The 21,178-nt window shown below is 55.6% G+C and overlaps 1 protein-coding gene across 4 annotated transcripts in view; it reads left to right on the top strand.

The window, feature by feature from the left end:
* UVSSA (UV stimulated scaffold protein A) overlaps positions 1-17,421 on the top strand; it is a 29,904-nt gene extending 12,483 nt beyond the window's left edge. For 3 of the 4 annotated variants that reach the window (XM_064488907.1, XM_064488896.1, XM_031439030.2), the window contains exons 9-14: positions 4,717-4,861; positions 5,277-5,402; positions 6,045-6,228; positions 6,620-6,731; positions 8,836-9,010; positions 10,450-17,421. In XM_064488907.1, the coding sequence (XP_064344977.1) occupies positions 4,717-4,861; positions 5,277-5,402; positions 6,045-6,228; positions 6,620-6,731; positions 8,836-9,010; positions 10,450-10,543 (836 nt within the window). In that variant the 3' untranslated portion in view covers positions 10,544-17,421. The remainder of the gene's footprint in view (positions 1-4,716; positions 4,862-5,276; positions 5,403-6,044; positions 6,229-6,619; positions 6,732-8,835; positions 9,011-10,449) is intronic. The other variant, XM_064488903.1, reaches the window with a different exon arrangement.
* The last annotated feature ends 3,757 nt before the right edge of the window (positions 17,422-21,178 follow it).

Genomic DNA, 21,178 nt, shown 5'->3' with positions numbered 1-21,178 from the left:
ATGGACAGTCCTGTGATCCTCCCTTGTGAGCAGGCTGCTCACTGGCCCTGGGTGGGCAGGCCCTGCCGCCAGCTCCTGCAGGGGTAGCGGGCTGTCCAGACCGAGGCCCCTGACTCAGCACACAGGCCTGTGCTGACTCCTCACCCAGCAGCCTCAGGCCCCACCTTGGCGCAGGACCGCCCTGCTTGGGGTCACAGAAATCTCAGGAGCGGGTCCAGGGCAGGAGGGGCACCCTCCGAGCAGAGAGCAGGCCTGGGGCTCCTGCACTCAAGGGAGGGCGTTGGGGCGGATGGTGCGATTCCTGCAGCCATGGGGCCCTTTGGGCTGCGAGGGAGTCGATGGCCGGGGCCACTGCTGCTCAGTGGGTGGGGGCAGCCACCTCATGCCCTCGGGGCCCCCCTGCTGTGCAGTCACCATTTCTGTAAGTGCCACAAGTAAGGCCACATCCTCCTTGCCGCCTGTGGAGTCACGGGCTCAGCGTCCAGCCGAGAGTCTGTTTTCTCCAGGACGTGGAGCACAGATGCAGTTCGGGGAGTGCTCGCCCACCTGCGACTGACCAATCTTTCCTGTGTAGAATTTTCTTCTTTCCCAGAAAACCTCCAAAAGCCAGGTCTGTACAGGAGGCATCTCTCATCCAAGGAAGCAAACAAACAAGGGCTTGTGGGGTTTGTGGCGAAGTGGCCGAGGCGACCAGAGTCTGAGTGTGGGGTGAGGTGTGGCATCGTCGACGAGCTTGGATGCCTGGAGCCCAGGGTGCAGACATGACCCATCGCGGTGTCATGCCAGATTAACAGACGGACTTCCCGACCCTCCGGTGTTCGGGCCTGTTTACTCTCTGCCTGTGCCTGCTGGCTCGTCTCTGGGCACCCCAGGGCAGCGCTGTCCCCCACCCCCTGCCCACTGGGCCACTCCCGTGCCCTCTGTGCTTCCGTGTCCTTCCAGGTGCCCGGCCATCTGCCACCCGCAGCTCATGCTGTCCCACACCCACAAGGCACACAGAGGTGCAGTGACTGCCCTCCCACACCCAGAGTCCTGCCCGTTCCCTGGGGCCCTGCCCACTGTCCCACCCTGGGTCAGGCCTCCCGGAGGGCCCGGCTCTGAGGGCACCCAGCCCCAGCAGGCACTTGTCCTCCTAGTCGAGGCCCCAGGCACGAGAACAGAGGTAAACCATCCTGGTTCTTCCTGGTCCGGACAGTCTGTGAGCCCTCGTCCGAAGGGCCCCGCCACCCAGGTGGCTCGGAGGCCCCCTTGGTGCTGTGGGCCTTCGCCATTGCCTGCACCCCACCGCTGCTTCTTCCTCGTGAGGGTACCGGTGCCAGCAGGTGGGCGCTGGAGCTGGGCAGGGACGCGGCCTCGCTGAAGTCCCCACGGGCCCACGGCCGGTGCTGGGTGAGCCAGTTCATAATGCTGGTTTATGCTCTGTCGCTGTTTTTTCAGTTAAACGCGGTGAGTCTGCAGTGGATTCGGTCTAGATCCACATGGCGCTCCTTTTCTTTCTCAGAATTTTCACAGAGGGGCTTTTATCTTCCCCTTAATCCTGCCATTTCTGTCAGGACGTAATCTCTTTCTCAAATTTACATTTTAATTACAAGGCCAGCTGAACTGGCGAGATCAATACAGTCGAGCTTGCTGCCGCTGCCGAACTTCGTGGGAAGCCCTGGCCTCTCCATTTCCTGCCATCGATCCCGCCCCCACCCCCGCCCCACTCTGCTTCAGTGCTTCAGGCCAATAGCGGCCACTTGGTCAATTTACACAAAAAGGGGGATTTGGACATTTTTATGGCTCTTTCTAAAAGCCACCTTGGGAGTAAATTTGAGCCGAGATCTGGTGCTTCAGTCCGATGCCCTTGGGCAGTGGGAGCTGTGCAGCCCCCAGTTTTCCCAGGAGTCACTGTTCTCTCCAAAATCGCAGCCCGCGGCCTGGGGCATGCCTGCTTTTTGGGTTCTTACTTTGAAAGTATGTCATCGAGATTGATTTTTCTGGGACAACATGAAACTGGTAGTGTTTTTTCAGTGCCGAGTACTTACCCTGCTTCAACACGCTTACCCATCTTTTTAATGGTTTAAAACAACAAATCAATGAAAAATATATTTCATTCTTGTAACTCTGAGGAATTCTCATATTGATCTCGTGGCTGTGATTGTATCCACCTAAGTGCCACGGCGGCCACTTACCGGCCGCGCTGCCGTGTGTGCACCCGTGCATGACCGTGTCAGGGTCTGCCCCGGTGGGTGACGGCGGTGGGGGCATTTGGAAGTTTTGTGACCACCTGGGATGTGTTGGTGACTTGGCTGGTCCCGCCTACCTTCCAAGTGTGCCCATGTCTCCGGGGCTCATAGCCAGGGCACTGCCAGGTGGTCCTCCCCCACCCTCAGCCACGGGCACTTGAGAAGCAGGGAGCCCCCCACTCACAGGGTCCTGTTAGACCTGGAAAGGTGTCTGGAGCAGGTGCTGGCAAGCGTTCTCTGGGGTGGGGGGTGGGGCTGGGTGAACATTTCGGATTTGTGGGCCGCGCCAGGCCTCTGTCACAGCTCTTCTGTCGTCTGCAGAAGCACCAGATGGCACACTCACAGGCGCCTGCCCTGTGCCGAGAGGCTGCGTGCAGACCCTGCTGCAAAGAGCCAGGCGCTGTGACAGTGGCCTGAGCAGGGCCTTCTCCTTGCCCAGGGAGCACTTCCCTTGGTGTCCAGTGCTCAGTGCTACGACATGTCCTTTCTGATTTGTCTCTGGAAGTGGAGGACATCCTGAATTCTGTGCAGGTGGATGGAGGCGTGGTGAGGAAAGCCGGTGCACAGGGAGCATGGGGGCGCAGACAGGTCTGCGCTGCCGCGTCTGCTCCTCTGGTGGCCCCAGGGGCTGCCCCCTGGTTGTCGTGGCCGCTTCTCGTGTGTGCTGGGAAGCACTGCTCGGGCGTGAAGTCCCACGATGTCGGTAGGAGAAGCCACGACTCCACTGACCCCTGGGTCCCGGCCGCCGGCCAGGGTCCTTGGAGCCGCTCACGTCTGCACACGTGGTCACTCCTTGTGTTCCCTCGTTAACAAGGCCTGGTTTCTCTCCTGGTGTCTGTCAGCTCAGTTTTCTCCTGGTTCCCGTTTGCACAGCAAGTCTTTTCTCGTCCTTTTATTTTCAGCCTTCTGTTGACCGGTTGCTTTGAGGGGTTCTCGGGTGGACTGGGGGCTGGGTGTTCTTAGGCGAATTGGTCTGAGTGACTTTAACCCACCTGAGTAGTGGCCGCTGGGGTCCCGGCTGTGCTCGGTGGCCCCCATGCTTCTGTTCTCCAGACTTCCTTTTCCGTTTGCCATTGCTGCTGTTTCCTTTTCCCCACTTCTTGTGGGCTGGATAAACCTCTCTTCTGCTGGTCTTAGAAGTGTTCACGTGGTGTAAACGGAGCGACGAAATGCTGTGCTTCAGGTGGTCTCGCCCAGTCTGGGGGTCACCGTCACGCTCACTGCACACCCTCGCCGCATGCTGTGTCCACGCCGGGCCTGTGCAAGGTCAGGGACATGGTTGCTTCCGTTGCCCCGGCCTCCAGGGTCGTCCGGAAACCAGTTGAATTCTGATTGTTGTGGAGGCTTGGGCTAGAGGGAGCGAGTCCTGCACGCCCTCCAGGCGGGTCATCATGTGGAGTTGGGTGGAGTCACCTCCTGCACCTGCACATTGAAACCTCGTGTAGCTGGGTATGAAATTCTGAATCTGGGTGGCATTTCGCCAGTGTGAGGTGCCTTCCGAGGCCTTTCCCTCACTGTTGTGTTGGAGGCGAGGGTCCCCGCGAGCGCTTGTGGCTTTGGGGCATTGGCTTTCTCCTCGGAAGCTCTGCAGGCCTCTCTCTTCACATCTGATGCTCTTGTGTTTCCTTCTACGGCACTAACGTGTTTGTCCTCCCATCTCCTCCCTGACACTCACTGAGCCCCTCGGGCCTCCTCAAAGTCCTGGAGGGCTGGGCTCTTTGCTTCTCCCACTGCTTCCTGCACACCAGTTCTCTTCCTCTCTGTCTGGGATCCAGCGATGGGGACGTTGATACTGGCGCATCTGCCCTTGACGCCCCCAAACCGTGAGCTCCTGGGAGCTTGTCCCCTCCGAACACCGGCGCACGTCCCGCAGCCACCCTCCCCGCCCTTCCGGCCACCTGGAATTCATTGAGGCCCTGCTTGCCTGTGGGCTTCCGTCCTGCGGCTTCCTCTCCCAGGGTCCCTGTCAGGTCTCTAGCTCTGGCTTCTGGTCCTTCCTGTCCTCCAGATACTTTGTTCCTTTATTCACCTGTTTTTCTCCTGGCAGTGCAGGCGCTCCACTCCGCAGAGGGACAAGTGCTCTGTCCCGGCCAGGGGCTCCCGCCGGCTGTTGGGGAAGGGAGATGACGCCCTCAGTGTGGGGGTGCCTCTGGGGCCTTCTGGGCAGCCTGGGAGCCCCAGTCCCTGTGCCCAGCTGGGAGGGGCGTGCAAGGGTCCGGGGAGCCCAGACAGGCCAGCGGGCTGGGGAGCGGCGTGGGTGGGATCCAGTAGTTGCCTGCCCTGAGGACCTGGGTGTGGACGCAGCCTGCAGGTGAGTGGCCTGGTGGCCTTGGTGAGATGCCTGCGTCGGGGCCATATCTGGCGGGCAGCGGAGCGGGTACTGTTGGGGGCCTCGGCACGCTTACATGTGGGATGGGGACATGGTGCCCTTGCAAGTCTGTCCGGGGTCATGGGACAGTGGCCAAGAACAGACATGTCTCCGTCCCAGGGTTGGAGAAAAAGCCATCTGCGCCAGGCCTGCAGGCGAGGAGGACAAGGACCGAGGAGGAGGCGGCGTCTGACCCCACCTCTGTGGCCGCGCAGCTGCATCACCTCCGGCAACACTTGCCTGTGCCCTTGCCCCCAAGCCCCAGGTGACTCCCGCACGCCAGCCTCTGCCCAGGCCAGGCCCACCTTTGGCCTCAGAGGCTGCCCTGCCTGCACACGTGGCCCGCAAGCACTGCTGTGCTGGGGGAGGGGGTCCTCAGAGCTGGTGTGCAAGCAGCACAAGGGCCCAAGGCCCTGGGGTTTGAGGGGCCGACCACAGGGCACCCCCAGGCCCAGCATGACGACTGGATCCAAAGCCAGCTCCCCATGGAGTCCCAGGACGGCCAGGCTTCTGAAAGGGGCTAGGCAGCTGCCCCGGGGCCCGGGCCGGAGGTAGTGGAGGTCACTGCTCCAGTGTGCTGACTGGGGCTGCAGCGGGCTGTGGAGGGGAAGGGTGGGTGGCTCTGGCCGGCTCCAGGCGCCGCGTCACCGAATCCTGCTCTTTCGTGTTGTGCTCTCCAGGGCACCACGGGGGCCAGAGGAGGCTAAGGCGCAGGCTGCAGAGCGGGCCCGGGCGCCCGTCGTGCCCTTCGGGGTGGACCTGTGCTACTGGGGCCGGGAGCAGCTGCCGGCCAGGGAGATGCTCCAGTGAGTGCGGCGTCCGTGGTCCTGTGGGCCCTGTGCTGCTCCTGCCCCGGCCCGGGGACTCAGCCTGGGTTCGGCCCAGCTTTGCTGTGGGCCCCCAGGGCACCACGAGTGGCCTGAGGAGGCGGCCCCTCACATGTCCTGTGTCCTTTTCTCAGCTTCCCTGTCGCTCCTCAGTGGGACATCCTGTGTTGTCCTCCCTGATCGTCGGGCTTCATGGTGGCCTGGAGGGCTGTCCTCCAGGGTCTGGGGTCCCTCCCGACCCGTCCCGCTCCTTCCAGCCTCTCCACCCAGGCCCTTGCCACGACAGCCCCGTGGTCCTCTGACTCGGACCTCTGCCTGGGCCAGGCTTGGCTTAGGCTCTGCAAGAAGTTTCTGGGAAGCCCGCCTCTCTCCAGGGTCGTAGAGGAGAGGGGCACAGGCCACAGGCCCAGGCCAGGCTGGGGCAGCGTGTGGCGGGGGGCAGGGGTGCCTGACGGCGCCCCTGCCTTGCTGGGTATCTGCTTGTCCTGGGTGAACTCACAGGCCCGAGTATCTTTGGGTTCTGCTCCCAAGAGGTCCACCCTCAGCTGCCAGCCTGGCTTTGCTGCTGGCACCGTCCGGTGGCAACTCTGCAGTGGTGCCGAGTCTCGGGTCTGCACGCAGGTCGGACTCTGAGCACCGCTTCTGGAAGCCCCTCGAGGCGGACGTGGGAGAGGACGGCGCTGCTGTGTCTGAGTCGCTGTGGAGCCGCCGCATCCCCTTCGCGGGGCAGTTTGAGCCTGTGCAGCACCAATGCCGCGCTCCCCGGCCCGATGGCCGGCTCTGCCAGCGCCAGGACCGCCTGAAGGTGAGCCGGGGGGCGGGGGCATCTTGGCCAGCCCCCCCTCCACAGGATGGGCTCGTCTGTGGCTGTGCCTGGGCTTCCTGCGCGGGCCGGTGGCCTGACACGTGGACACGGGACTTGAGACGCTCCTCCTCTGTTCCTGGCCCCCACCTCCACGCGCACACATCCTCCTGAGCCCGTTCTGTGCCTTGCCCCAGCGTCTGCAGAGGTGGCCTTGTGCACTGGGCGGGGCTTTGGCCAGACTAACTCAGGCCCCAGACCCTCCTCCACTGCCTGGCTCCTTCACGGCCATGCCCAAGGCCCCTCCTTTGAGGGGTGTGTGGCTGGAGGGCGAGCCTGTTGGGGAAGGCTGGCGGCCCCTCTGGCATCAGAATCCCTCTATCCTTCGCCGCAGTGCCCTTTCCATGGGAAGATCATCCCAAGAGACGAAGCAGGACGGCCCCTCCACCCAGAGGACAGGGCCCAGGAGCAGAGGCAGCAGCTGCAGAGGCCAGCGGGGCGCCCGGGTAGGTCTGGGGGGACAAGATGGGGGTGGCACCATATAGGGACACACCCGGACCCGTCAGTTCCCAGGGCAGCCCTGTGCCTGCACATGGTCACCTGCAGCCGCCTGCTGGTTGTAACTCACGAGTGTGGCCGGAACACTCCACCTTCAGGCCCCTGCCCCACCAGGCTTTCACAGGGCTCCTGATGTGGACACACCCACAACCAGAAACTACCTTGTTACCATTTGTTTGTCTGGAGTCTGGGTTCTTAATTCTGTTTTTAAGCAGATGAAAAACTGGAACAAGAAAAGTTAAAAGTTGAGCCCCAGGTGGCTCGTCCTGGCACGTGCCGCGGGCCGGCGGCTGCCTGGCCCCCAGAGGGCCCCTGGACAGCTCGGCCAGGTGGTGACACGCAGAAGTGGTCGTCACTGCCGACACACTCAGGGTGAGGTGGAGGGCCCGAATTGATGTGTCTGTGGTTTGTCAGAAGTGGGCTGGGGTCTGGAGGCCCTGCAGGCCCAGGGCCCCTTCTGGGAAAGGCCCAGCTGGCAGGCCCAGAGCCCCGGGGGGCAGAGTGGGGGTCTCAGGGGGTCACCGCTGGGCACCTGTCATTAGTGGGCTTCTTTCCTTTGTTGCAAGAGACAAGGATTCGGTTTCAGCCTCACACCCAAGGTCGGCGCCTGGGCCCCCGGGGCCTGGAGGGCGGCAGGGAGGGGCCTTGACCCGCTAATCCGCGGGGCGAGGCCTTCCCTGGTGGCTCACACTCAGGAGCAAATTAAGTGCCTATTTTTTGTGTCAGCCCTGAAGAGTATCTGGTTCTGCAGCCCTCGGTGACTTGTTAACAACAGGTATCGGGCTGGGGCCGCGGGCCGGCGCTGGCCAGTCAGATGTGAAATAGCATCTCTTTGCTAACTACAGTATTGATCCCCGCCTCCCTCGCAGGCCGGGCAATTTTCTTCTCCCTGGCGCGACCCTCGGTGACAGTGCGCACAGAGCTCCGGGCCCGTCAGCACGCAGGACGGCCACACGCCCGGCTTCTATTGATTTTCTTCAAAGGCTGTTAAATTGCTCCTTCATTTTACTGAGGTGCTCATTCCACCTCTCCTGGGTGCCGGCGTTTTCCTGTTGTGTTTAAACAATTGCTCTATTCACCAGGTTCCTAAACTGTGACGCCTTCTCATTACTGGGAGATAAACTGTTTGGACAGTTTTCCTTAATCTTGGATTAATGGTTCCTGTATCTGGGTTGTGCAGCCCCATATTCCTTCACTTCGGAAATCAACTTGGGAGGCCTCGCCATCTGTCTGTCTGGGCGCGTGGCTTCTCCCCTTCCTGGACGTGGCCGGCCCGCGGCCCGGGCCCCGGCCCATGGGCCTCTTGTTTGCATGGTGGTGTCATCGGGGGCAGGAAGCCAGGGCTGGGGTCTGGGTGCCTGGGGGGTGCTGTGCTGTCATGTAGCTGACCTGGGTGCCTGTCCTGAGCCAGCTGGCTGGACAGACACTGAATCTCAGGGATCCCTGTGTGGCCTTCAGATGCCCCCCCCCCACCCCTCCCCAGGAGCAGAAGCAGAGGCTGAGAGGGGAGTAGCTGCCAGGGCAGCGGTGGGGCTGCTGTTGGAACCCCGGGCTGGGAGCCCCCCCATTTTGACAGTTAACGCTGTTAGTCCTGGCAGATGGACACACCGACCTAGCTCTGGTATAGCCTAGGGCTGGCGAGGCTAGACTCCGGGGCTGGGTGATGTTTGCTTCCCCTCGGAGCTGTCTCCCGCTGCCCTGAAGGGCCTGGGCTGAGGCAGTGGTCCCTGCACGAGGGGTGGGCTGTCTGCTGGCGCCTGCGACCAAGTTGTCTTCGGATCGATGAAGAGTCCCTGGCCCCTCAGTCTGGCTGACCCTGCTGCACACACCCACCGGCCAGCAGACGGGTCTGGGGGCCACGGCCCAGCCTGGAGGCTGGGAAGCAGCCTATGTGTGGCTCTGCCCCTGGCCGCCAGCCTCAGTGGCCTTCCTGCCTAAGGGGTGGGTCTGTGGGGTGGCCAGTGGCCCTCCCAGCCCCCGTTTCAAGGAGGGGTCAGGGCTCAGGTGAGGTTGGTGCTGGGTGTCTTCTGAAATCTTGGGGTCTGTTTGCAGACTGGCAGGACCCCGAGTTCATGAGGGACGTGGAGGCAGCCACTGGGGTGGATCTTGGCTCGTCCAGGTCCAGGGGGAGAGGCCAGGGGAGGAGGAGGAAGCACCCTGGCCTCACCGACCTCAGGCGGCAGGCCGACACAGCGCGGGCTCGCATTGCCAAGAAGGTCTTCGCCAAGTAAGAGCCTCTCTGGGGTCCTGCCGCAGCTCCGGGCCTGGGTGTGCGGGAGGGGGGCTGACCGCACTCCCAAGATGTACCTGCAGCCAGGGCCCTGGCTGCCATGACCAGCAGGCCCCTGGGCGGCAGAGGGCAGGCGGGTGAGAGTGGAGGCTGGAGCTGGTCACCCTGAGGGTAATGAGCGAGCCTCTTCCCGAGGAGGGGCCTTTGCCAGCCAACCAGTGAACCCGAGGTTCCCAGTGAGGGGCTGAGCCAGCCCTGAGGCTCCCCCTTGCTCAGCTGACCTCGAAGGGGTGGTCAGGGCCCAGGCGTGTCCATCTGGTGACTTCGGGGAGGGCAGGTACCTCCAAGGGTGGCGGGATGGTGGTTACTGCGCAAGTCTCAGCTCCAGGGAGCAGGCGCCTCGTGCTGCTCCAAGCACCAACCCTGGGGTCCAGGCAGCTCTCTGGCCCAGCAGGACCTGCCTGGCTGGTGGTGACTTGGCAGGGCCAGAGTGGGGAGGCTCTAGCCCAGCATCCTTGCTGTCAGGGGATGAAGGAAGGCATGGGGGCTTCTGATTAGAAACACACTTGTGGCTGATGCTCCTTCCGAGGTCTGCCCAGGCAGGTGCTGTCCAGGAGGCTGTCCTCTCGGGCCGACGCCCAGAAGGTGCTCAGCGCACCAGGCAGAGGAGGTGCCACCAGGGACCCAGCCTGAGTCGGGTAGGACAGGAGGGCGGCTTCCTCAGTGCCCCGGCAGCTGTGGGCACTGCTCCTCACTGCTGGCCTGCTGTGCACGTCGGTGTCCGGAGGAGGGCCTGGCTCCCGGGCTCTGGGCATGAGGCTGGTTTCCTGTGGCTCAGCCACAGGTGCTGATGGGGCCCTCCGAGGGGCTCCTTGCAGGCAGCTGGGTGGCCTGGAGCTCTCCCTGCGGGGGGCCATGGGTGCCCCGGGAACAGGGCTGGCAAGGGGCCTCCTGGCTTCCCCAGCACTGCCTCATCCAGGCAGTGGCAGCGGTTGGATGGCAAGAAGCACTTGGTCTGCCTTCCACATCTTTCTGTTGCATGTCCCTCAGTGTTTCCCCGACACCAGACGTGCAGCTCTGGGCGCAGCAGGACTGAGTGAATCAGGCTTGTCCTGGCTGCATGTGCTCACCTGCTGCACGGGCTATGCCGTCATTTGGGGGTACAGCATGGCACTGGCAAGACTGGGGTTCCTGGGAGCCACCCTCAGGGCTTGGAGTGGCGGGAGAGGTGCCAGGGCACGGCCAAGGCTACTTTCTGCAGCAGAGTCACGCACTGTGGTCTCCAGCTCTGGACTGGGATGCTCTGCCGGTTTCCGAGCTGTGTCGCCTATCCACAGGGAGCCTGCGAGTGGTCTGTGTGCAGCAGTGCCCCCAGCATGGGTCCTGACCCCAGTCTGGGGCCTCCCCAGTCGCATCTTGCTTTGCTTTCTCTGCAGGGCGGCCGTGCAGAGGGTGGTCACAGCCATGAACCAGATGGATCAGAGGAAGCACGAGAAGTTTGCAAACCAGTTTAACTACGCGCTGAACTAGAGAGCCAGGCTGGGTTTGTGGTCCCCTCTGGTCATCGGCTCCTTTTCTTCCCCTGCTGATGCACGAGGATGGGAAAGCAGGCCCAGGTCTGGGCAGTGACCGTGGCTGCTGTTGTAGCATGTATTAACGCAAGGAGGTGGTACACATTCTGATTAACACGCCCCAGAGGTGTGGGCTCTCCCCTGCGGGGTGGCCACTGCCATCTTGTTACAGATTTGCCTGCCTGGTAACCAGGGTGGGCTCGAGCAGCCGTGTCCCCAGGGCATCCTGCACAGCCCGTGTGCTTGGTGACATGGATCAGAGTCGCTCAGCATTTAGAATGACTGTGCAGCCCCCACCCCAGCTTCCCAGCCTTCCCCACCGGTGGCCACTCAGAGGAACTCCAGGAAAACCCGCTTTTGTGTCTTAACGTGAAGGGGTGAATCATTCGCAGTTGGCACCTGTGGCATCTCACGGGTGTCCTGGTGGTGGTTTCGCATCAGAATGCAGAGAACTACCTCACTCTGTTTTTTTAAAAGCAGCTTTATGGAGACTGAACTCACATAGCACAGCGTTTACTCCATTAAAGCGTGGCATTCAGTACATTCACAGTGTCGTGCGCCCACCACCACTGTCTAGTTCTGGGACTTTTTATTACCCTGCAAGGACCCCCATTCACCCTTCTGCAGCCCTTGTGCTGTCTGGTCTACATCTGCTTCTGGATTTGCCTTTGCTGGACATTTCCTATGAATTGAGTCAAACAACACGTGGCCTTTTGTATCTGGCCTTCCTCACTGTGCACCACGCGGCCAGGGTTCTTCCGTGTTGCAGCACATGTCAGCGCTTCACCCCTTTCATGCCGGGATGATGCTCCACGTGGGAACACACCTCGCTTTGTGGTCCGTGCCCTGTGGACGTTCGGGCGATTTACACTTTGAGGCTGTGATGGGTGACATCGCTGTGACCGCCCGTGCACAGGCTTTTGTGTTGGCTTGTATTTTCGCTTCTTTTGGGTTTATACCTAGAAGTGTAATTTGGTAACTTTCTGATGAATTGCTGAGATGCTCTCCAAAGCAGCTGCACAGCTTTACACACCTTACATCATCGCTACATCGTCCCACCAGCAGGGTGTGAGGGTTCCTGTTTCTCCATGTTCTTGCCAACACTTGTTATTGTCAGTCTTTCTAACTTTAGCCGCCTTAGTGGGTGTGAAACGGTAGCTCGTGGCTTTGATTTGCGCTTTCCTGATGAATGACATGAACATCTTTTCACGGGCTTAGTGGCCATTTGTGCGTCTTTGGAGACACATCCAGATCTTTTGCCCGTTTTTAACTGAATTGTTGTTCTGAGGTGTCGGCGCGCTCTGTATGTGCTGGGTGCTAGGCCCTTATGCGCGTTGCAGGTGTTTCTCCTATTCTGGCTCTCCTTGAACACAAGAGCTGTGACTTTTGTTGATGTCCAGTATATCGACTTCTCCTGTTGGCCACTTGTGCTTTTGGTATCATATCTAAGCAGCCATGGCCTAACCCAAGGGCATGAAGCTGTGCCCTTATGTTTTCTTGTAAGAGTTTCATGGTTTAGCTCTTAAATTTAGGTCTTTGGTCCGTTTTGAGTTAATTTTTATATGTGGTTTAAATCTTCCAGCTTCATTCTTTTGCATGTAGACGTCCAGGTCTCTCAGCATCATTTGTTGAAAAGGTTATTCTTTCCCCCACTGAACTATCCTCGTGCCTTTATTGATCATCAGTTGACAATAAATGTGTGAATTTATTTCTGGACTCTCAATTCTCTTCCCTAGACCCGTATGTCCTTGTGCCAGTGTGACAACGTCTTCATTAAAACGAGTCCTCTATCCTTGTTCTTTTTAAAGATTGTTTCGGCCATCCTGCATCCTTTGTGTTCCCAAATAAATTTTAGTATCAGCTTGTCAACTTCTGCAAAAAAAGAAAAAAGAAAGAAAGAAAGAAAAAAGCAACTGAGATTTTGATGGGATTATGTTGACTCTGGAGATCAGTTTGGAAAGTACAGTTGACCCTTGAACAACATGGGTTTGAACTGCACGGGTCCACGCATACGAGGATTGTTTTCAATAATGAATACTATAGTCCTGCACGGCCCATCATGGGTTGAATCCTTGGAGGCAGAATCACAGATACGGGGTCGGGGTGGGGCTGGGGGAGCAACTGTAAAGTCACACAAGGGTTTTTGGGTGCATGGAGACTCAACGTGCCTAACACCTACATTGTCAACTGTGTTGTCATTTTAATGTTAAATTTTATAATTCCTGAACTTGGAATATCTCCATTTAGGACTTCTTTAATTTATTTTCACAGTGTTTTGTAGTTTTCAGTGTACAAGTTTTGCATTTATTTTCTTAAATGTATTCTTAAGTGTTTTGTTCTTTTTGATGCTGTTGTAAATGTGACTGTTCTCTGAATTTCATTTTTGGATTCTTCATTGCTAATACATAGAAATACAGCTGATTTTTTTATGTTGGTCTTTTGTCCTGAAACCTTGCTGAACTCACTCACTAGCTCTAATGGTTGTGTGTGTGGATTCCTTATGTTTTCTGTGCACACTGTCGTGTCATCTGCAAGAGAGATGTTTTGTTTCTTCCTTGGCAATTTGGATTTCTTTTGCTTCTTTGTCTCGCTTGGTTGCTCTGGGAGCCTCTGGTACAGTGCCAGAAGTGGAGGGAGAAGACACCCTTGTCTGGTCAAGCTTCCAGTCTCCTCAATGAGTGTGATGGCAGCCGTGGGCGTTATAGGCGGCTTGTATCGGACTAAGGAAGTTCTCTTGGGTTGCTAGTTTGTTGAATATTTTTGTCGTGAAGGGATGTTGAATTTTGTCAAATGCCCTTTCTTCAGCTATTGAAGAATGATCGTGTGATTTTTGTCCTTTTTTCCTACTGATAATGGTGTATTATATTAGCTGTTTTCCGTGTGTTGAACCACCCTGCAGTCATGGGATAAACCCTGCGTGGTCAGTTTCAGTGGCTTGTGTATTTCTAGTACTTCGTCCACGTCATCTAGATTATTTGTTGTAATTTGTTGACATGCAGTTGTCCACAGTATTCCTTTATAACCCTTTTTGTTTCTGTAAGTTTGGTAGCAATGTCTTTTACCATTCCTGATTTTACAAGTTGGAGTCTTTTCTCTCTTTTTTAAAATTTTCTTGGGTAGTCAAGCTAAAGGTTTATCAATGTTATCGATCTATTCAAAGTTGCTTTTCTGTATTATTTTTCATTCTTCATTAATTTCCACTCTAATCTCTATTTCCTTTGGGTTGCTTTGGGTTTAGTGTTTTTTTTTTTTTCTTTTCTAGTTTGAGTGGAAATGAGATCTGTCTTTTTAGTGTAGGTGTTTATGGGTGTAAATTTCTGTCTAAGCACTGCTGTAGCCTCATCTCAGACACTTTGGTATGTTGTATTTCCATCTTTATCTATCCCAGAGTACTTTCTCATTTTTCTTGTGATTTCGTATTTTACCCATTGCTTGCTTAGGAGTCTGTTGTTTAATTCCTATATACTTGTGAATTTCCCGAATTTCCTTCTGCTATCTGATTTCTGATTTCAGTCCATTTAGCCATAAGGTTTTTGTCTGCCGTCTTTCTATTTTTCTATGTGTCTTTTAAAATCTTTCTTCCTCTATTGCTTTTTCTTGTGTGTTAAGTTATTTAGTTCCCTTGTGTCTCCCTATTTTTTTGTTGTTGTTAATTCTTTCAGTGGTTGCTTTGAGGATTATAATGAACTACTTAATGCAGTCTAGTTTGGATTAATACCAACCTAGTTTCATTAGTGTTCAGACACTTTACTCCATTGTAGCTGTTTTCTCCCCGCTCCTTTGTGCTATTTTTGTCATACAAGTTGCATCTTAATAGCTTGCAGGCCCATGAAGATAGTTTTGTGATTATTGCTTTATGTAGTTGTCTTAAATCCGGTAGGGAAAGGAAAGATTCACAGACAAGATCGCATTTACACTGTCCTTTGTTTGGCTGTGTGGTTGCCGTTACTAATGCTCTGTATTTCTCTGAGGGTTTGGATCCGGTGTCTCTCTCCTCACCCTGAGGGGCTCCCTTCAGTGTCTCACGCAGGGCGGGTCTGCTGGCAGAGGGTTCTCTCCATTTGTGTCTTAATCTCTCCTTCACTTTTGAGGAGTAGTTTTGCTGGGTATGGAATTCTTGGCTTAACAGTCTTTTTCTTCCAGCACTGCCTTCTGGCCTCTGGTTTCTGGTGAGAAGCCTCGCGCACAGTGAGCTGGGTTTTCTGGCTGGTTTGGGGTGCGCTCTTCGCCTCCTGCTTTTGACGTCACCTCTGACGAGTCTGGTTGTGGGCCCCTGAGGGTGCGTCCTACTTGGAGCTTGTTCAACTTCTTGCGTATGGAGATTGTTTTCCATCAGATTCGGAAGGGCTTTGGCCATTATTTCCCCAAGGATTCTTTCTGCCCCTTTCCCTCTCTCCTCAGACCCCCATCGTGTGTACACGTGTGGTTAATGGTGTCCTTTGGTCTTTGAGGCCCTGTTCATTTTTCTTCATTCTTTTTCCTATTTCTCAGACTGGAACTAGTGACCTGTATTCAAGGTCACAGGTTCTTTCATTTGCCAACGGAAATCTGGCGTTGAATCACTGTGGTGAAGCCTTCATTTCAGTTAACTGCACTTTTTAGTCCAGAGTTTCTACTCTGTTCTCTTCTGTGATTCCTTTCTTTTTATTGATGCTCTCTGCTTGGTAAAACATTATTCTTATACTGTAATTCTTGAGACCTGGTTTCTTTTAGTTCTTTAAACATACTTTAGCTGACTTAAAGTATTTGTCTAAGCTTTTGCATAGCTAAGGATACCATCAGCAAAACAAAAAGACAGCCTACAGAATGGGATAAAATATTTGCAAATGATGTGCAGACCAGGGACTAATTTCCAAAATATACAAACAGCTCATACACCTTAATATCAAAGAAACAAGCAACCCAATCCAAAAATATGCAGAAGACCTAAACAAGCAATTCAGTGAAAACATACAAATGGCCAATAGGCACATGAAAAAGTGCTCAGCATCGCTAATTGTCAGAGAAAATGCAGGTCAAAACTGCAGTGAGATACCACCTTACACCAGCCAGAATGACCATCATTGAAAAGTCTGCGGATGATAAATGCTGGAGAGGGTGTGGAGAAAGGGGAACCTCCTACACTGTTGATGGGAAGGTAGTTTGGTGCAGCCACTATGGAGGACAGTATGGAGGTTCCTTAAAAAACTGAAAATAGACTTACCATGTGATCCAACAGCCCCACTCCTGGGCATGTATCTGGAGGGAAATAAAATTCAAAAAGACACATGCACCTCAGTGTCCACAGCAGCACTATTTACAACAGCCAAGACATGGAAACAACCCAAATGTCCATCAACAGATGGCTTGGTAAAGAAGATGTGGTACGTATACACGATGGAACACTACCCAGCCATAAAACAAGACAAACAATGCCATTTGCGGCAATACAGATGCACCTGAAGATTGTCATTCTAAGTGAGGTGGGCTGGAAAGAGAAAAACGCTATGTGACATCATTTATATGAGGAACCTAAAAAATAGTAACAATGACAATAAGGACGCAAACGAACTGCTGTATAACTAAGATGGCTGATCTCTTGAATATGTGTGGTCACATCTGACTGTCCTTTATGATTGGATCACCACATTCTGTTGATTCTTATTTTGTGGTTGGCTCTATTCCTTTGATACCTATGTAAGTTTAAAAAGCTAAAGCTCTAATCTGTTCTTAGAAACAATAATCAGTACATGTATGTAAACTAAAAAAATGTGCAGTATGCTGTATATGTGTATTTACACGCAATATAATGTACATGTGCAATATATGTGTACGTATAATAATCCAACATAATAAAACTGAAAAAGGGGGGGAAATTAAGTATTTGTCTAGAAAATTCAGTGTGTGGGCTTACTCAGGGACAGTTTCCGTGGGCTGCTCTTTTCCCCCGATGCATGGGACTGTACTTTTCCTGCTTCTTCTGGTGTTTCAATTTTTTTTTTTTGGTTGAAAATTGGACACTTTAAATAACATGATGTAATAACTCTGGAAGAGCCTCCCATCCCTGGAATTTGCTGCTGTCATTATTTGTTTGTTGAGTGTATTTCCTGGACTGATTCTGTAAAATCTATGTCTTCTGTTGTGCTTAGCTTAGCCACTGCGGTCCCTGCTTGGTCAGCTTAGCGATTAGCTAACAATTGGGCAGGGATTTCCTTACATGCTTTGATCCGGCAGGTCTGGTGGTTTTGCCGACAAGCTGGGGGGGGGGGGGGGGGTGTTAGGCACACTTTCAGCACTCCTGCAGCCAGTTGCCAGCTCTGCCTTGGCCTTCATGTCATGAATGTTTTGATCTTTGCTATGTGAGAAAGTGGCATGTTGTAGGTTTGATTGACATTTGTCTTGGGAGTGAGAGTGAGCATTTTCACATTAAAGGAGTCACTGTTTATCCTGTCCTGTGAATTGTATCCGTGTCTTTTGCTCATTTTACTATTGGCAGATTGGTTTCTTTCTTATTAAGCTACAGAAGCTCTTTATTCATTCAGAAAACTAGCAAAAAAAAAAAAAATAGCTCTACATGACAAGTCGCAAATATTTCCTCATTTTATCTTCTGATTTTGTTTATGTTGTTTTTCGCTGTATAGATTTTTTTATGTAGTTGAATTTAACCAATCTTCCATGGCTCCTGAGTTTCGTATTCCTTCCCCAAAGATTATACTTAAAGATTCTGTCTTTTCTTCTAGTACTTCTGTGTGTTTCATTTTCATGCTTAACTCACTGATACACTTACTGTTTATTTTGATATAAAGTTTGGCCCTGGAAATTCAGTTTTTTATTTTAAATAGCTGTTCTGTTGTCCCAGCACCGGTAATTAATTCTTTTTTTTAATAGATTTGAAATACCGCCTTTGTCGTATATTACTGTCCCCTCGCGCAGTGGTTCTACTTCCAAACATTCTGTTCTGTCCCATCAACTTTTCTGCCCATTTACGTTCCTACCATTTTAATGACTGTGGCTTTGTACCACACACTTGTGGCAAAGACCTCTCGTATTCCTGTCCTCTTGTATCTGGAGGTAAAATTAGAGAACTAGGAGTGAGATGGAGGAGGAAACGTGCTTTTATAAAATGTAATCCAGGATGAATGTGTGACCTGTGCCTTTTGCATCCTATCTCTTAATAGAATCTCCATGAGTGTTTATGAAGACACATGTCAGTGTGTTTCTGGCTGGCGGGACCTGGGGTGGAGCTGGGCTGGCCCTTCTGGCCAGTGGGTCCAGCAGACTGGACCTCGGGGAGCAGGCCCTGCCACTCTTGAGTCCAAGGCCCCTGTCAAGTGACTTGGTGCCCAGGGGGTCCTGGGGGTGGGCCCCACTTTGCTCAGAGGCCCCAGGTGAGGCAGAGGGAAGCTCCACCCCCTCCCTCCATGCCCTTAGCACCCCTCCCCACCTGTACTTGTCACATGTTGCTTGGGTCCCCAAGAGGCAGGAAGGGGCGGTGGGGGGTGCCTGGGACTGTAGGGGGTTTGGAGCCAACAGGGCACAGCTATACCATGTGGACAGGAGTGCACCTGCATGCAGGAGAGCAGGGCCCCCCAGTGCAGGGCAGGCTGGGAAGGACCCAGGCCGAGAGAGACAGGCACGGGCGGGCGGGGCGGACTGCCTGAGGGGTGGTCCGTCCCTGTGCAGCTGCCTGGCCCTGCCCAGCTAGCCCTGCCCACCGCACCTCTCCCTGAGCCTGGGCAGGCTTGGGAAAGGACCACTCCTAAGGGGCTCCTGGCCCAGAGGAGAGAGGGGCAGCTTTGCATCGCAGGCCTGGGGCTGCCGGAGTTTGCTGGGTAGGTAGTGAGCCATCGAGCACTCTTGATGGAGCGGAGCCAGGTGTGACCCAGGTGCACAGGTGAGGAAACCCCAGGGGAGATGAGAACCGCACTGGATGGCGCTGTAGGCAGAGCAGAGCTCAGACCCCAGGCCATGCACCAAGGGGAGGCTGTGCTGGAGTTCATTCAGCTGGCTCCCTTCAGGAGGTGAGAGGGCAGGAGCCATGGGTGGAGGGGTTAGGAGTGGGGCCTCCACATGGGGCTGGGGACTCTGGCTCCAGCCTGGGGCCACAGTGACTGCCGTAGGGCATGGGGTGGAATCCTGCCAGGCCCTTGTCCAGGCCAAGGAGGTAGGGGCCGGCCCAGGGAGTGGCAGAGGGATGGCAGGAGAGAGGAGGGCAGAGCTGTCACAGCAGCGGGTGTCAGTCAGCATTGGCTCACAGAGTGGAAAACTCCAAGTAACAGTGCCTTGAGGGCATGAGGGTTTAAATGTGCTTCTGTCCTAAGACAGTGCTCAGGCTGGTGAGGAGGCTGCATGAGCCATCGGGCCTCATCCCTTCCCAGCATCAGAGCCCAGGCTGTGCATCCCCAAGGCTACCTCTTGGCCCAATGTAGCTGCTGGAGCTCCAGCCATCAGGAGCTAGGTCTGGGTCTGCAGAAAGGAGGAGGGAATGTGCCTCAGGCTCAGCCCTTTCCTGTGAGGCATCTTCCTGGGAATGCCTCCAGCAGCACACTCTCTGCTCACATCATCTTGGCCAGAGCTAGTCACATGGCAGCGTCCAACTTCCCAGAAAGTAGGAAAAGTCTTTATCTTGGGGATAGGCACCCAGCTACCATCAGCCCCTGTGTCCTGTTAAGAGGGAGAAAGAACGGGTCAGTGCCCAGCAGGGGCTACTCCAGAGGGGCCACTGCACAGGGCTGTCTGGGATGGGGTGGGACGCAGCATCCTGGAGTTATGGCCTGCCTGCAGGGTGGGGGAGCATGGAATGGACAGGACCACCACAGACATCCTACCCTTGCATCCCTGAGAGTGGCCTGTTTGACCCCTCCCTGCTGTTACCCACCTGCCCGTCCCCAGGTTTTGTGTCCAGCCCTGCCCTCCCCCATAGAGACACCACTCCCTCCATGAGGCCTTGCCTGCTCCTGCATGTGGCAAGGGAAGGTCCCCCCAATCTGAGTGACACTTCAGTGGCCCGGGATGGAGATCTCGGTGCCACCCTGGGATAGGGGGCATGGTAGGTCAGGCTGGCTGACCAGGAGCAGGGGCACGTGGTCACCAGTGAGGAAATGCGGGAGTTGGGGGGTACCACTGGTGTGGGGAGGGCTGGGTGGGCTGGAGGAGCGGCCACAGAGGAGAGGACCGTGGGGATGGGGGCAGGAAGGCCAGGCTGGTGGGGAGCAGGAGGACAATGGGGTGGGTAGTGAGGTGGGGGAGAGGCGCGATCCAAGCTGGGGAGGAGCTTGGCTGGGCCGGTCGGGCTCACCCTGGCCTCTGTGGGACAGCGGTGGGCGCCATGGGTCCCTGAGCCCCAGGCTTTGAGGAGGGACCCGCAGCGTCCACAGCAGGAAGGAGTCGCAGCAGATTTGTCCAGGGAGCTGTACGGATGGAGAGCTGTGCCAGGTGGGAGTGGAGAAGCCCAGGGGGACAGCGAGCATGGACAGCTCTTTCGGTAACTTTGGTGCTGATAGGAGGCCACACAAGGGGCAGCTGGAAGCCATACAGGGTCAGGTGGAGACACTAGAGTGTGTGGACGCTGATGCAGCTGGTGGGGGTGGGTGACACCGGAGGGAAGTCTGTGGCAGGACGGAGCAGGTGCCATGAGACTGCCGTGGGGGTGGGGCAGTGGGGGCCACAGTGAGGAGGGGTGGACACAGGGTGGGAGGCTGGCCAGGCGACCGTCCACCTGGAAGTGTGACCATGGCTGGTTAAGACACCAGTCCCCAACATGCCCAGATGGAATAGGCTGGGTAGGTGGCAGGGAAAAGGGCAAAGCTACTAGGGTACTTTGCAAGGGTGGCAGGTGTGCTAGCAGCCTCCACACCCATTCTCCCCATTTTACCAGGACTGAGATGCCAACCAGCTGAAAAACCGCATTTCCCAACCTCCCTTGACTAGGAGTGGTCATGTGACCAGGCTCTGGCCAATGAGATGTGAGCAAATGTGTTACATGGGTCTCGGGAAACCTCCTTGAAAGGGAGGATGGTGCACCTTTTCTCCCTTCCTGTTTGCTGCCTGGGATGCGGATGTGATGGCTGGAGCCTCACCCTCCATATGGGTCCATGAGGATGAGGGCCCAGCCCAGCCAGCATGGGGTCATGGAGAGCTGAACAGAGTTGGTTCTCCAAGGACGCTGAGAAGGTGTCATAGTTGCCCAGGGCCACCAAAGGCCAGCATGCCCTCACACAAGAGAAAATAAACAATCTCTTCTCAATTTCTGTTCATTCAGATTTTCTCTCTCATGCAACCAAAGCCAGTCCTAACACACAGCAGGGGACCCATAGGGCTGGGCACGGGGTGCTCTGTCTCTGACTGGGTTCAGTGGTCCCTGGGCAGGAGCTTAGGGGTGGCGTGGGGAGGGGAGCTTTCCAGGGAGGCCTCCAGGTGAGCCTGTGCTTGCACCTGCAGGGGTTGTCCCTTTCTTATTCCTTTGATGTGATGGAAACTCCGTGGGTGCCATTCCAGGATTGGCGGTGGATGCTGTCTGAGGTCAGGACTGGTCCTAGGGACTGGAGGGGGGCCTCCCCAGAGTGCACTCACATTCTGGGGCTGAGACAGGCCTCATGGCACTGACACCAGGGTG

The sequence above is a fragment of the Camelus dromedarius genome, chromosome 1, assembly GCF_036321535.1.
Source record: "Camelus dromedarius isolate mCamDro1 chromosome 1, mCamDro1.pat, whole genome shotgun sequence".
Lineage (NCBI taxonomy): Eukaryota > Metazoa > Chordata > Mammalia > Artiodactyla > Camelidae > Camelus > Camelus dromedarius.
This window is presented reverse-complemented; position numbering and strand designations above follow the sequence as displayed.